The sequence below is a fragment of the Grampus griseus genome, assembly GCF_964374135.1.
Source record: "Grampus griseus genome assembly, chromosome: 10".
Classification (NCBI taxonomy): Eukaryota; Metazoa; Chordata; class Mammalia; order Artiodactyla; family Delphinidae; genus Grampus; species Grampus griseus.
The window spans coordinates 37408501-37425244 of NC_139004.1; the positions used below are offsets into that span (position 1 = coordinate 37408501).

At 45.7% G+C, this 16744-nt stretch overlaps 1 protein-coding gene across 1 annotated transcript in view; it reads right to left on the reverse strand.

Moving 5' to 3' along the window:
- Window positions 1–4712: 4712 nt before the first annotated feature.
- Window positions 4713–16744, reverse strand: part of PNPLA1 (patatin like domain 1, omega-hydroxyceramide transacylase) — a gene marked incomplete at both ends in the record, with an annotated part of 42755 nt that continues 30723 nt past the window's right edge. The window contains 2 exons of the mRNA XM_082664078.1: window positions 4713–4741; window positions 11784–12353. Of these exons, the coding sequence (XP_082520204.1) occupies window positions 4713–4741; window positions 11784–12353 (599 nt within the window). The remainder of the gene's footprint in view (window positions 4742–11783; window positions 12354–16744) is intronic.

A 16744-nucleotide genomic window follows, 5' to 3' on the forward strand; every position in this document is an offset into this window, starting at 1 on the left:
AAAAACCAAACAACCCAATCCAAAAATGGGCAGAAGACCTAAATAGACATTTCTCCAAAGAAGATATACAGACTGCCAACAAACACATGAAAGAATGCTCAACATCATTAATCATTAGGGAAATGCAAATCAAAACTACAATGAGATATCATCTCCCACCAGTCAGAATGGCCATCATCAAAAAATCTAGAAACAATAAATGCTGGAGAGGGTGTGGAGAAAAGGGAACACTCTTGCACTGTTGGTGGGAATGTGAATTGGTACAGCCATTATGGAGAACAGTATGGAGGTTCCTTAAAAAACTACAAATAGGGCTTCCCTGGTGGCGCAGTGGTTGAGAGTCTGCCTGCCAATGCAGGGGATGCGGGTTCGTGCCCCAGTCCGGGAAGATCCCACATGCAGCAGAGAGGCTGGGCCGGTGAGCCGTGGCCGCTGGGCCTGTGCGTCCGGAGCCTGTGCTCTGCAGCGGGAGAGGCCACGGCAGTGAGAGGCCCGCGTACCACAAAAAAAACTACAAATAGAACTACCATATGACCCAGCAATCCCACTACTGGGCATATACCCTGAGAAAACCAAAATTCAAAAAGAGTCATGTACCAAAATGTTCATTGCAGCTCTATTTACAATAGCCCGGAGATGGAAACAACCTAAGTGCCCATCATCGGATGAATGGATAAAGAAGATGTGGCACCTATATACAATGGAATATTACTCAGCCATAAAAAGAAACAAAATTGAGCTATTTGTAATGAGGTGGATAGACCTAGAGTCTGTCATACAGAGTGAAGTAAGTCAGGAAGAAAAAGACAAATACCGTATGCTAACACATATATATGGAATTTAAGAAAAAAAAAATGTCATAAAGAACCTAGGGGTAAGGCAGGAATAAAGACGCAGACCTACTGGAGAACGGACTTGAGGTTATGGGGAGGGGGAAGGGTGAGCTGTGACAGGGCGAGAGAGAGTCATGCACATATACACACTAACAAACGTAAGGTAGATAGCTAGTGGGAAGCAGCCGCATGGCACAGGGATATTGGCTCGGTGCTTTGTGACAGCCTGGGGGGGTGGGATAGGGAGGGTGGGAGGGAGGGATACGCAAGAGGGAAGACATATGGGAACATATGTATAACTGATTCACTTTGTTATAAAGCAGAAACTAACACACCGTTGTAAAGCAATTATACCCCAATAAAGATGTTAAAAAAAAAAAAAGACCATTCTTATTTATTGTCCCTACTCCTATTAACTGTGTCACACAAAACAAATGTGTTTTCCATGTGTGCTTGTGAGGCATGCACGTGTGAGAATTAGTGTTTGTGCTATTTTTAATTTCCCTGTAATTTCTCAGTTTTCTATATCCCAGGAATGCTGACAAAAAGGTACCTGTGTGGAATAAAAAGCAGAATTTCCCTAAAAAATAAAAAAATAAAAAAAAAAAAATAAAGACCCTGTCCACATCCCATGTTCCCTCTCCTCGCCAGACCTTGGATTCTGAGCTGGATTAGTGACCCATCAGATCTCTTCTGGCTCTATTATGCTGAAGTCTCTCTAAAGAGAGGTAGTAAGTGCTTTCACTCTGTGGCTAAATATACCCACCCCACAGAGCTGGAGTCAATCTTTAAGTACTGACCAAATGAATGAATTGGGGGAGCTCCTGAGATCTAGGCAATTTTGCCAGGCATTCTCTAGGAGGCCTTGGTCCTCAACTGGAATTGTGCAACCAGTGGTTCTATCTCTAAACTGGGAGCTAGGGAGGAAATGGGGGAGCTACCTCAGCAGGCACTGGTCCAGAGCACTGGACCGGGAATCAAGGCCTTTGCACTCTGGGGCCAACCCCAGTGTGTAGTGCCAACTTATGTGCCCTTATTTTTTTTATCATGTGTTTTCTTGATCCATCAGGGCTGAAAATATGCCTACGTCATGTAGAAGGCCTGTTGATACTTTCTTCAGATGTTGGTTTTAAATGTCCTAGTTTTAAAAATAAATTTTTGTTTAATCTCTCACTTAACAGATGGGCATCTATGTTTAACACATAATTTATTCAGTTGGCTGCACTGTAGGTGTCATTCAGATATGCTTGTTTGGAAGACCAGGAAGTGTTCTGGCCTCAGGGACACCTCCTGATTTCAAAGCACAGTGACTGGCGCATCAAAAAACAACTCATTAGTGTTGTTGTTATTGTTGTTGTTGTTTTTAAGGCATAAAAAGGAGAAAGGAACTATTAGGGTTGCCAAATTTAGCAAAGAAAAATGTGGGTGGCCCAGTTAAATTTGAATTTCAGATACACAACAAATAATTGCAATGCTGGGGGCATACTTACACTAGGTCATTATTCGCTGTTTATCTAAAATTCAAATTTAACAGGGTATCCTGTATTTTTTATGGCAACCCTGGAACTAATGCAAGAACAATTCACTAATTACCTCAGAGCATCTGGGCCCTAAATACAGGCTTTGAGTTAAAACAATAGTTAACATTATATTCAATCCTCCCTTGCACACCAGGGAATAAGTGTTCCTGAGTTGTACAAGGTTGAACTCCTCCCTCCCCTGGCTCACATGTCTCAGGGCCTCTGGGCACATAGTCACCTGCAAACAGCAAGACCTTCCTGGGGAAAAGGACTGCAGCCAGTAGGGCTGCTCCACGTAACTCCCTGGTGCTTCCCTTGACTGGTCTGGGCCGCAGAATTGGAGAAGGCAGAGGGTACAAGAACACCTGAGATCTGATTCTTCTCAGGCTTCTCAAAGGTACACTTAGGTTCCTCCAGGTAGAACCATCTGAAGGGGGCTTGTGTGGACTCTTGTTCCCTGACATGATCCTGTTAAATGTAGTTTCCACCCAGGCCTCTGTGCCATAGCCTCCCACCCACCATGGGTTAAATTTGCATGTGTCCTTCTCAAGGGCCACAGTTCAGGGCTGTCTTCCACCCAGTCCACCAGGGTTAGCATTCTAGGATTTGTTAAGCAAATGCATCTGAGGCCTGTGGGCAGCCCAGGCTCCCTTACTGGGTTCGGCTGGAGCTAGAGGTTATCCACGCTCTGGGAAGCAGTGAGTTATTATTATTATTATTATTTATTTATTTTGCTGTATGTGGGCCTCTCACTGTTGTGGCCTCTCCCATTGCGGAGCACAGGCTCCGGACGCGCAGGCTCAGCGGCCATGGTTCATGGGCCCAGCCGCTCCACAGCATGTGGTATCCTCCCAGACCAGGGCACGAACCCATGTCCCCTGCATCGGCAGGCAGACTCTCAACCACTGCACCACCAGGGAAGCCCTTTCTTTCTTTCTTTTTTTTTTTCTTTTCTGGACAGGCTGGAAAAATTGAGGTTAAAGACGTCTTTCTTTTTTTTTTTAATAAATTTATTTATTTATTTATTTTTTATTTTTTGCGGTATGTGGGCCTCCCACTGCCGCAGCCTCCCCCGTTGCGAAGCACAGGCTCCAGATGCGCAGGCTCAGCTGCCATGGCTCACGGGCCCAGCCGCTCCGCGGCATGTGGGATCTTCCCGGACCGGGGCACGAACCCATGTCCACTGCATCGGCAGGCGGACTCTCAACCACTGTGCCACCAGGGAAACCCTTTTTTTTTTTTTTTCCTTTCTGGACAGGCTGGAAAAATGGAGGTTAAAGACGTCTTTTTTTTTTTTTTTAATAAATTTATTTATTTATTTATATTTGGCTGCGTTGGGTCTTCGTTGCTGCATGCGGGCTTTGTCTAGTTGCAGCGAGCAGGGGCTACTGTTCGTTGCGGCGTGTGGGCTTCTCGTTGCAATGGCTTCTCTTGTTGCGGAGCACAGGCTCTAGGTGCATGGGTTTCAGTAGTTGTAGCACACAGGCTCAGTAGTTGTGGCTCACGGGCTTACTTGCTCCATGGCATGTGGGATCTTCCCAGACTAGGGCTTGAACCCAAGTCCCCTGCATTGGCAGGCAGATTCTTAATCACTGCGCCACCAGGGAAGTCCCAAAGATATCTTTCTTGTGGACCATTTTCACTTGGGTGTGAAGAGCCGACAGAGTCTGCCCTCATTTGGGCTGGGAAAGGGGAGGGAAGGGGACATAAAGCTTCCCGTTTCCTCTACAACCATGGGAGGACTTCATGAAGGCCAGGGCTGCCCACTCCACCAGCTGCACCACATAATCCCTCGGGAGCTTGTAAAGGCTGCATGCCAGATGAACCCCACCTGGGGACTTCCATGAGTGGCTGAGGTGGAGCCCACTGGTTCCAAGTCAAGCCTTTTGCACGCTTTGTGAACAAAAAACAAGCAACAGAAGAAGATGTGGTCTCTTGACACCACAGGAAACAGGAAAGTGTGTCCATGGCTCAGCTCTGCCTGACTGGCAACAGTTTTGCCCTGTGGATGAGATCTTGTGGGGCTAGGATCTTGAAGAAGTGTGAACTCAGGCTAGGTTGGGAGGAAGGCCCAGAGCCCAGCCAGCTGGGAGGAGGCTGTGCTGCTCGCTCTTCAGTGCCCGTCTGCGCTGACGTCCATCTGTCTGTCCAGAGCAGAGTAGTGGAAGGACTGCAGGGAAGCTGGGAGGATGTTTAGACAAAAAGGCTCTTGCCTGGGGGAAGCAGGACCCTCTACACCAACAGGCGTGGTGGTGGGCGGCACGCAGGTCCCCGAAAGGCCTGGGGTGAGAGGAGGGCGTCTGAGAGCAGCAGGGAGAAGCCTTGGCCTTGTGGCCGTCAGGTTCTTTCCCGTTCCAGCTCAAGTTTTCTCTCTCGGCTCACAGTTTCCTAGATAAAGGACACAAATTCATCATTTCTAAGACCCGAATCGAGGACTTCCCTCCCCTTATTTCCATGAGAACACTCCTCACAGATTTATATGCCTTGGGCATCCTGAGCAAGTAGCCAGGCTAATACGTGGAAATTGGAAAACTCAATTTATACCAAAAGCCAGTTCGAGGGTTCACTTTATTATACAAGGGTCTTTTGCAAAAGGAGGATTCCATTTGCAGAGCAGGAGTTGATAAAAGAGTGTTTGAAATATTATTTGACTTGCCAAAGTCTGGTTGGTATTTGGTTTTGCAGGAAGAGGGAAGAAGTGGAGTGGCCTCCAGAGTGCGGAGGACAGTTGTTCAGACTGCACACTGCCCAAGGGTACACTGCCAATACAAAAGGGTAAGCACTTCACAGACATACATACATGTCATTCATACAGCTTTCTAGCAGTTGGCAGTCAATTGTTCAAACGAAATCAGTGTATTATGACAACATTCAAGCAGCTGGCAGTCAAGTTCTGAAGGAAGGGGTGCTGTTTTCTCAGTGTACAAGGCATTATATGGGCTAGTGTTGGCCCTGACCATGACTAGGAAGAAGCAGGTGGGTGTAGAAAGGAAGCTGGGGCAACAGGGCTCAGAGGTCACCACAGTATCCTGGGACAGAACAGGCAGTGTCTGGTCTCCAGGGACACACTGGGGAGTTCTACACCTCAGGGCAGCTGTATTCCTTGATCCGGCTGGGATGAGGTCTGTAGGTGACCCAAACTGTCTCGGAAGTGGAGAGCAGAGAGAAGTCGAGTGGGCAGGGAGCAGACCTGGATGCGAGAAGTTGAGGTTAAGCACATGTGAGGGGAAATGAGACAAAAAGGAGCAATTGGAAGCCCTGATTTCCAAGCCCTCCTCCACCTGCTGTGTGACCCTGGACAAGTCACTTGCGCCCTCTGGGAAACTGCAGGAAGACACCTGAAGAGCTCATCTTGGAGAAATGTTGGGATGTGGACTTGCACATTCTTGGATAATTTTCAAATCTGACTGTGTCATTGTGTTGTTTAAATCCTATGATGACTCCCCAGTAACAAAGGTGAAGTTCAATCTCATTAGCATGGCACATAAGCCAGCCTGAACTACCCTCTGCCATGTTTCCAAGTGCACCTCCAGGCCTCTCCTGCCCAAATGGAGGAACTAGACTAGACTCTGTGACTTCTGATTCTCACTCCAGTGCTCCTTCTACCCCAGGAGGCTGTACCACTTGGTCAACATCAAGATTCTGGTGACAGACGATCTGGATTCAGATCCTGGCTCTGCCATCTACCAACTCTGTGACTTTGGGCATGTTACTTAACCTCTCTGTGCCACAGTGCTTGGAACATAATAACTACTCTATAAGTTTTAGCCATTATTAAATTCACCTTTGAATTAGTAACTTTTAATAAGTTACTAATTCCATAGTAACTCAAAGGAGGGGCTCTTTAATGGTGGAAATTTGGGGAGTCTGACAGACTTGGCAGCAATTAGAAGGATGTGGGTAGCAATCAGCAAGGTGGACCTCCTCCTTTTCTATTTGTAGCCTGTAGGCAGTCTCTCAACTTCTCAATCTGTCTCTCTACTTTGAGGTCAGTTACACAACCTGAGTCCAATGACCACTGAGAAGAGATAAGACTAGCAGAGGAAAGCTAGGCTGATATATATATCTAGCCATGCTCCAGGAGAAGGGCATATCTGGCATTACTGCTGGTCCTGGAAATAAAAGGGACAGGGAGCAGACTTGACCCCAACATGTAGCCTAAGCAGAGCTATCCCAGCCAACTCATAGCCCTATGAAAGAGGAAAAAAAAAAAAGTTTGTTTTGTGATCCACTGAGATCTTGGGGAAGAGGGTCATTTGTTATACAGCATTATCATAGCAGCAATAACTGACTAATACAACCCACACCAGAGTATGGATTTGAACTTCTAATTTAAAACACGCGCACACACACACACACACACGCATATTAATGTATGGGAGATTTACCCTGAGCTTTTATTCTAGACTCTTTCCTCTGCTGGGAGAGAGATCAGCTGGGGACCAGGAATTTACACAGGACTAGCCTGTGGATGTGACAATGTCTCTTGTGATGGTAGTTTTGGAACAGACCTTTCCTCTTCCTGGACCACTCCTACCTCTCTATGCCTAATATTTTTAAGCCTTTTTTCCCTGCCCGCTAACCTTGTATTTGAACTCAAAGCATGGAATTGCTTAAAATCAATTGGTAAATTGCCCCCAAGCAGTTTCATAACCTGTTCTATGAAGGAGCACCGCACACAGGATGTGTGACCCACTGACAACAGTGTTTTGCACAGCTTATGAATGTTGTTTTGTTTGTTTTGTATCACAGCCTGCTTCTTTATAAAGCACCTTGACTCCTAGAAGGTTATCAACCAAGGTAGCTCTGGCTGAACTGCACAGTTCCCAATGCTCTGATGTATGGGAAGAGGCCTGGCTCTGGAATCAAAGACCCGAGTCTGGACCTGGCTTCCAGAGGGCACTCCTAGCTGCAGGGAAGCTTCCCCACACCCATGGCAGACCTGCCTACATCCTCATGACCAAACCTGACCCTGAGCTTCTAGAGACAGACTCAAAGTTCAGGGAAGTTTTGGGGATGGAGACCAAGGAACAGAGTGAGACTAATCCCAGGCAGCAGTGATCCTACAAACCCCAGAAACCACCAACTGCCCTCTGGGTCCTACAGCCTTGCTGTCCATCCTTTAATCCAGAAAGTGGCACGTAGATCTGCCCTACTTCCTGCAGAAGCTCTGAATTTCCTCCCCACCATACTGCTTCCTACCACCTACCAAGTACCTACTTGCCCAGATTTTGCAGTGGGCCTATGGCTGCCAGGGTGAGCCTCTGACCCTCATCTACCTGATACATCCCTGTGCCTACCCAGGGACTCCCACCCAGGACTGGATGTCTCATAGAAAGAGTTAGAAATGTTTCCAACCAATTAAGCCTTGAAGCAAATTAAATAGCAAGGTCTGTTCCATTCAGAGAATACTTCAATAATCCTGTGAAATAACTGTAGATGATACCTGGCTTGATTTGGGCTTGAGGCTGGCATTTTGAATTTGTGAGTGTGTATGTATATATGCATGTGCCTTTAAAAACAATTTTATGGTTCAGTAAAAAAATTAAGACTTGGTTTATATGGGGCTCACAGTTTGGCAAATTAGTTGGTTTTACTCTTGTCTTTGGTCTAAAGTTCAACTTTGGGGTAAATTCTTGAAAGTTTGGGATCAAGTTGAATTCATCTTTGATATCCCCAGAACCCAGAAGAGTGCTTGGCACTTAGTAGGTGCTCAGTGAAGGTTGACTGATTAAATCAACAACAGTCTAGTATAGTCAAAAGCTATATAAGGAGCAGGCCTACATTGGTCAGGACCGTTAGCTGTAGTTTGGCAACAGTCAGGAACGCTACCTGTTGAGTCACATGAGCACCCACCTGTTTGTTTGTTTGTTTAATATTTATTTATTTATTTGGCTGCGTCAGGTCTTAGTTGCAGCACGCGGGATCTTTGTTGAGGCGTGTGGAATCTTTCATTTCTGTGTGTGGGCTTCTCTCTAGTTGTGCCTCAGGCCCTGTTCTCTGCAACTGTGGCCATAGAAAAACTCAGCCACTGCCAGAGCTACCCCAAGGCAGGAAGGGATGAGGTTGGGGGGCAGAAATACCCTTGATTCACCCTCTGATCTCCTGCTGCTGCATTCCACTGGCTAACCCCACTGGCATTCAGTCAGCAAAGGAGTCTGGGTATTGCGGTTCCCGGAGAGGAAAAAACAAACAAACAAAACAAACAAACAAGAAACAGCTCCCCAGGCCCTCTCCCAGTCACTGCAAAGACAATAATGGAGTACATGTTAAACAACCCAGTAACCCAGACAGTTGGTGCGCATTATGAAAAAAGATTTTCTGGGGACAATCTACAACATAGGAATATTAGCCCTTTTTTTATGCTGATAGAAAATAATTTTGATTAAGGGAAATTTTTGGTAGAGTCTCTTAACTTATACTGTGCAGGATCCACCAAAGGCTAGAATGTAACATGCCTGCCAGCTCTTTTGAACGGAGACATCAACAGAGAGTCAGATACGAGGAGGGGTACACACTCTCCCACTGCATTTAGAGAAGGTACATTCCCCAGTGTGCACAGCAGGGACTGGGGGGAATGACACTGTCAGTATGAATAGGCTCATATCCCACACGTTGCCTTCACGGAGGAAGAGAGAAGAGGGAGTGGTGGTTTGCGAACGGTAAGGCGATGGACTGAAATCACATCCAGAAAAGGAACCCAGTGCTCCTTGGGCAGCTAAAGAGATGGAAAATATCACTTAGCTGGGCCCTCTCCCCTGACCAAAGGAAAGAACATGTTCCCAATTGAGGAGGCACTTACATTGCATAAGGCTTGCTCATGGTTTCCTTCACATTAGCCAGAGGCACAGTGTGTTTGGAATTTGAAGAAGCACAGGGAGCTGCAGCCAAAAATGAAAATACAGGAGACATGAGTGAGATGGGGTTGGGGAGGAGTACTTAGTCATTTTTGAAATAACAATAGGAAGTAAGTGAAATGTTCAGAAACAGCAAAGAACTTTTACTCTCAAATTCTCGTATTTGGGACCAGAATCATGTTGTTGGATTTGACTGAGATCCAGGGCAGTGACATCTGCAGAAGGTCTGAAGCTAACCCTTGATATAATATTATCAGCAATTCCCTCATAAAAAGCAGCCAGTTGTGTCAGGGAAAGTTTTCAAGAAAATCCCCCACAGGGGTCTAAACCTTCTAGCATCTGCTTTATGTAATGCTTTTGTCTTTTTTGCTGGAATAGGAAATACAAATAGTTTCATGACCATTGTTCTTAAGTAAGCTCCCTTTTCTTTTGTTTTTTGGTTTTTTTTGGCTTGCGGGATCTTAGTTCCCCAACCAGGGATTGAACCTGGGCCCACGTCAGTGAAAGCCTGCATGCTAACCAGCGGACCACCAGGGAATTCCCTTAGGTAAGCTCTTTGCATGTTTCTGATGAGTAGGGGGATATATAACACATGAATATTAATATGCAATTATGTAATACATGTAAATAAAAATAATATAGCATCAATTAATAACTTCCTCTTCTGAACTTCTTTCATTTGGGGACCTGCTGGATATCCCTCACTCCCCCAAATCTATTTGTGGCTCCTTTGTTTATGGATTTTCCTGGGACTTTCTGCAGCACCTGCCGCCCCCAACAACAACATGGCCACTGCCAAACGACTGCTAACGTGAACCCCTGGGGCTCCACTCTAACCAGTTCCTACAGGTGGCCTAGGGTGTCACTGCTGAGACCTGCTGGAGGCTCCAACAGGATTGCCTCAGCCTCAGCACTACCGACGCTAAGGGCCGGGCAATTCTTTGTTATAGGGGTTGAGCATTGCAGGATGTTTAAGAGCATCCCTGGCCTCTCCCAACTAGACGTTACCCACTTGGTGACAACCAAAAATGTCTCCAGATGTTGCCAAATGTCTCCTGGGGGGTCATATGGCCTGCAGTCGCGAACCACTGGGCTATCCATACCCTTTGTCCACCCCCAATATGAGTGAGGAACACCAGCTCTGGGTCCAGGAGTTCTCAGGCCCCTGAAGATGGCTGCCTTTAAGCACAGGTGCGATAACATAAAATAAATGCATTTCATGTAACAGGGAAGAAGACAGCAGGTGAAAGACTTTGAACAACTTTCTGACTCTTAATGTTCTGATAGTTTTGTCTCATTGTTAAAAGAATCAAAGTGAACCTATTCAAAAAAAAAAAGAAAGAAAGAAAAGAAAAGAAAAACAAAAAAAAAGACAAAGTGAACCTATTCCAGAGAAAGGGGGGGTCACCCCTGACTCAGGGCAGATCCACAAAGAAGGCAACCTTGCTAATCTGTGCTACTGTTCATCGTAATAACTATGGAAGCTTGGCTGGTGGACCATGAGGACCCTACATCCTGGCTTCGGTCCATCATTTGGGCCCCTCTCCCTTGGTCCCCACACAGACCACCCACAGTGCCCAAACAGGTATCCTCTTCATCCTGAATGTACCTTGCACTTCCCTTCTCTGCACCTGAGCCTCTGGAATAAACAAAATCTCAAATGTTCTTTCTACTCTGTCAGATCCCACAAACCACAATTGTCAAAATCTTGCCCATTTCAAATCACCTGTCACCTCCAAGAAGGCTTTCTTATCTCCCCAGAGAGATGTGATCTTATTCTCTATTAATACCCTCAACACAGTTTTTGTTAGTTATATAGTACTTAAGAATTCCTTTTGCGTTTTTGAGGTTGGTATCCATGCCATTCCCTCTGCAAAGAGCAGTTCATCTTTGCAGCCCCCAGAGGGGTACTTCACCTGTAGTAAAGAACCAGTTTTTTAAAATACTATTTACAATCCATAATGGACTAGCGCTTTGGTGAAATACAATATAAATGAATTAGTAGGAAAATGACCAAGCTCTTGGATGTCATAGCTCTGCTGTATTGCTATAAACATTTCTAAATGCTTGCTCTCACTTTCTGTACTCATTTCATTGTGAACTAGTAACAAATAATTCAGGGACTGGCACTGGTCCACAGACCCCTTCTTGAGTAGCATTGCCCTGGCACAGCAGCTTTCACAATAAAAAATCTACTAGAACAGCCGCTCTCAAATGTGGAGGGCTTGTTAAAAAAATGCAGACAGCTGGTCCCACCCCTAGAATTTGTGGTTTAGTAGGTATGTGGTAGGGCCTGAGAATTTTCATTTCTAACAAGTTCTCAGGTGGTGCTATTGCTGCTAGTTGGGGAGCACACTTTGAGAATCACTGGACTAAAGAAGAAAAAAAACAAATGTCAAGTACACTGCCCTCTCGTGGTGGTCTGTCCTCATAGCAAGTAGAGCCACTAAAGTTACGGGCTAGCTTCACCAATGCATCCCTCTAAAGCAAATGTTAACAGCAACCATGTCGTTACACACTTGCCAACGGGCTCCAGACATGGGGAAGCTGTGAGAAGCCAGAAGGGTCCATACCTTGGGGCTGTTCTGGGCCCAGTTCCTCCACAGGTGGCTGTGCAGGTGATGCTGAAGAAGAACACTGGGGCAATGTTGGAGATGTGCCCACAGCGGAAGGCCCCAGGGACGTCCTGGATGACATAGATGACTGGGGGGGTGGGGATCTGGGTGGTGATCCAGTCAGTTGTACCTGCTGTGATGGTGATACGGGTGACAGCCCAGGTGTTGAGCTGGGGAGGAAGTGCACAGCTGGGAGTGATACAGGTGGCAAGTCAGTTGGAGAATGTGATGGTGATGAGGCCAGTGGGGATGCAGGTGGTGAAACAGGTGACGCCACAGGCCACTCACATGTGGATTCAGGTGTCTGCACAGGTGGGGACAGAGGTGGATCACGGCCACCTTTTCTTTCCCCTTTGGGAGCCCATTGTGTGTGAAGTTGTCTGGATTCTTCTGGACTGGCCCGCTCTGTTTGGAGGCTTGGTTGACAGTGTTCAGGGCACTCATTGCCAAGGGCGAGTTCTATCTGGCAGTACACTTCTACCCAGGGGAAAATCACTCTCTTGGAAGGAGAATTAAGGTAAGCAGCATCTAGGAAAAACAATAGCATGGGGTCACAGGTGGCATTACTAACCCCTGGCATCAGCATAGTATTTGCAAAAAATGGTTTCCCAAATTATTCTCATAAACAAGATTAGCGCTTTTCATTGTTTTTGTTCTGTTTTTGCTGTGCTGCACAACTTGCAGGATCTCAGTTCCCCAATTAGGGATTGAACCCCAGCAGCGAAAGCCTAGAATTCTAACCACTAGGCCACCAGAGACTCCTGGATTAGTGCTTTTCAATGGCCTTTCTTTACTTACTTGAATTTGTATTGAATATCTGATTGTGTTTTTGTTTTTTGGTTTTTGGGTTTTTTTGCGGTACACGGGCCTCTCACTTTTGTGGCCTCTCCCGTTGCAGAGCACAGGCTCCGGACGCGCAGGCCCAGCGGCCATGGCTCACGGGCCCAGCCGCTCCACGGCATGTGGGATCTTCCTGGACCGGGGCACGAACCCATGTCCTCTGCATCAGCAGGCGGACTCTCAACCACTGCGCCACCAGGGAAGCCTTCTGATTCTGTTTTGATCCACTTATTCAATGGATACTTATTGAGCAGCTAATATGTGCCAGGCATTATACCAGGCACTGAGGAGTTGAAGGAGACAAAAATAGGCCTCTTGGAGCTTACAGTCTAGCCTGGGAGCAGGTACTAACCACGCCAATAACCTCAAGTTTTAACCAAGACAAGTGCTAGGAAGTGAAGAATGTGGTACTAGGAGAGACGGGAGCAGGGAGGGCTTCCCAGAGGGAGTGACGTTTGAGCTGAGACGTGACAGGGGAGGGGTCCGGGGGTGGTCAGGGTGGGATGAGGAGGAGCATTCCAGGCAGAGCGAACAGCACACACAAGGGTCACAGGTTCGGGAGAGCAGCAGGAAGCCAAGGCCCTGCGAGGTCAGTGTAGGTGGAACAGGGGTGGGCATACTTGTGATTGGACATGGGGCTGAGGAGACCACAGGGGCCAGACCATGCAAGGGCTTACAGGCGGCATCAAAGACCCTTGGTTTGGGCTTCCCTGGTGGCGCAGTGGTTGGGAGTCCGCCTGCCGATGCAGGGGACGCGGGTTCGTGCCCCAGTCTGGGAAGATCACACACGCCGCGGAGTGGCTGGGCCCGTGAGCCATGGCCTCTGAGCCTGCAAGTCCGGAGCCTGTGCTCCGCAGCGGGAGAGGAGAAAAAAAAACTTCTCCTTTTCAGAAGACACTGTTAAGGAGTTGAAAAGAGAAATCACAGACTGGGGGAAAATATTATTTGCAAATCATATTTCTGATAAAGGGCATTTATCTAGAATACATAAAAGCTCTTAATAAGAAAACAAATAATTCCATTTTTTAAATGGGCAAAAGATGGGAATTCCCTGGCAGTCCAGTGGTTAGCACTCTATGCTTTCATTGCTGAGGGACCAGGTTCTATCCTTGGTTGGGGAACTAAGATCCCACAAGCTCCCATAAGCTGTGTGCAGTGCAGCCAAAAAAAATAAAAATAAAAATAAATGGGCAAAAGAGTCAATTGAAAGGGCTCCCGATGGCCAAAGGTGGGACACTTAGAGTAAGAAAATAAATAAAGTAGGACTGAGTAATAACCCACAGAATAAAATAAGTATCAACGAGTCCATACTAATATAAACAAATGATTGAATAGGTAAACAAATGATTGAATAGGCAGAGAAAGAGACACATCTCTCATGATGAAGAAATCCCAATAATTTCTGTAGATACTTGGCCCTTAAGGAAGTGGAGAATAACTCCCTACTTCTTAGTGACTTCCTTCCAAAGAGCACAGTATGGAAAGGAAGAGTAGATTTACAGTGGAAAAACCCGACAAACACCACCTCACAGCATGTACCCTTGATACAATGTGATGAGAATGGCACTTTGCCTCTGTGGTCCTTCCCCCGCAAACCTACAACCCCAGTCTAATCATGAGAAAAACACCAAGCAAATCCCAACCGAGGGACATTCTACAAACTACCTGGCCAGTAGGTCATTAAAAACAAGGAGATTCTGAGCAACTGTGACAGACAAGAGGAGCCTAAGGAGACAGCACAACTAAATGTGATGAGGGATCCTGGGTAAGAAGAAGGACATTAGGTAAAAACTAAGGCAATCTGAATAAAGTATGGACTTTAGTTCGTAACGATTTATCAACATTGGTTCACTAATTGTAAACAATATACCATACTATGCACCAAATGACGTGTGTACCATGCTATAACATCTAACAAGTGTGAGACCTAAAACAATAGGGAAACCTAGATGTGGGGTCTATGGAAACTCTCTGTACTATTTTCACAGTTTTTCTGTAAATCTAAAATGATTCTAAAAAATAAAGCATATTCAAGGTCTAGGGGAAAATAGGCAAAAGAGTTGAACAGACACTTCACCAAAGAATATATTTGAACAACTAATAAGCCAAGGAAAAGATGCTCAGCATCATTAGTCATTAGGGAAATGCAAATTAAAACCACAATAAGATACTACCACATACCTATTAGAATGGTTAATATTAAAAAGACTGACCATACCAAGTGTTGGTGAGAATGTGGGGAAGCTGGAATTCTCATTCACTGTTGGGAATGTAAAATGGTACAACCACTCTAGAAAACAATTTGGTAACTTCTTAAAAAGTTAGACATACATTCTGGGTATGTTTCTCAGTCCGTACATATCCAAAAGTATTGAAAATAGGATCTCGAAGAGATATCTGCACACCCATGTTCGTTGCAGTATTATTCTCAATAGCCAAGAGGTGGAAGCAACCCAAATGTCCACTGACGAATGAATAGATAAAGAAAATCTGCTCTATATGCACGATGGACTACTATTTAGCCTTAAGGAAGGAAATCCCGTCAGATGTTACAACATGCATGAATCTTGACGACGTTATACATGAAATAAACCAGTCACAAAAAGACAAATACTGTTATGATTCCACTTACATGAGGTACCTAAAGTATTCAAACTCATAGAAATAGAATGGTGGTTGCCAGGGTCTAGGGGGTGGCGGAAAAGGAGAGTTGGTTAATGGGTATAGAGTTTCATTTTTGCAAGATGGAAAAGTTCAGGAGATTGGTTGCACACCAGTGTATGTTTAACACTACTGAATTGTACACTTAAAATGGCTAAGATGGTAACTTTTATATTATGTGTGTTTTACTACAATTAAATACATTACATTTTATATTAAAATATTATATGTTATACATATATTTGTAGACATATACACATTACATATTAAACATGCATCCACCATATGATCGGGTCATTCCATTCCTGGGTATTTACCCAAGAGAAATGAAAGAATTTGTCCATACAGAAATTCATGCATGAATGTACATAGCAGCTTTATTCATAACAGCCCCAAATTGGATACAACTAAAATGCCCATTAACAGGTGAATGGATAAATGAACTGTGGTATATTCATTCATACAGTGGATTGGAACGCAAAAAGGAATGAACTATTTATACCATGCAATGACATGGGTGAATCTCAGAATAATTATGCTGAGTGAAAGAATGCAGACAAAAAAGAGTTCATACTATAAGAGTTCATCTATCAAAAACTCTAAAAATGCAAATTAATCTATAATGACAGAAAGACATCAGGGTTTGCTTGGGGATGGTGGGATGAGGGAAGGTGGGAGGGATCCCAAAGGGGCATGAGGAAACTTCAGGCATGATGGATTGTTCCCTATCTTGATTGTGGTGCTGGTTTCGCAGGTGTGTGTGTCTGTGTCTGTGTGTCTGTGTCTGTGTCAAAACTCACCCAATTGTGAGTGGGAGGAAGGGAGGGAGGAAGGTCAGTTTGGTCGGGCATGGCTGGATACGGGATGGATATTTCAGACATGGCATCCTCTGAGCTCCAACCTCACCATGTACACGTGTCTGTGTGGGGAATGTGGATTTTCAAGGATGCCAGCAAGCAGTGTCCTTCCCTTTGGTAGAAGGCTGCTGTCAGGGGAGGCCAAGGGTGGAGAGGGAGGCTCACCTGGTGGCAGGAATAATTAGGTAGATGTGAACCCTTAGGAGGGAGGAGAAAGAGGATGCCAGGATGTGAGCTGAGGAGTTGAGGGTGACACCTTGCAGGTGTGGCTTCCTACCTGAGCTGACCCCCTTTCAGAAAGCAGGCAGGAGGCTGGAGCAGACTTCCGTTTTCCGTTCCCAGATGGTAGGTGGGGATTTCTCAGGCTATGTCAGTATTTCCTGCTTGCATCTGGTGCCGGGAGAAAACTCCAGGCCCACCAAACCCAAGAGGATTTAGGTGCTGGAGCTGAAACTTGCACTAAGAAAGCCACACACACATTTGCAAATTGGGAGAGGAAGCAAAAACAGCTGGCAGCCAGCACGAGTTTTTTTCTCCCTTATGAGTTGTGTCTGTTCCTAC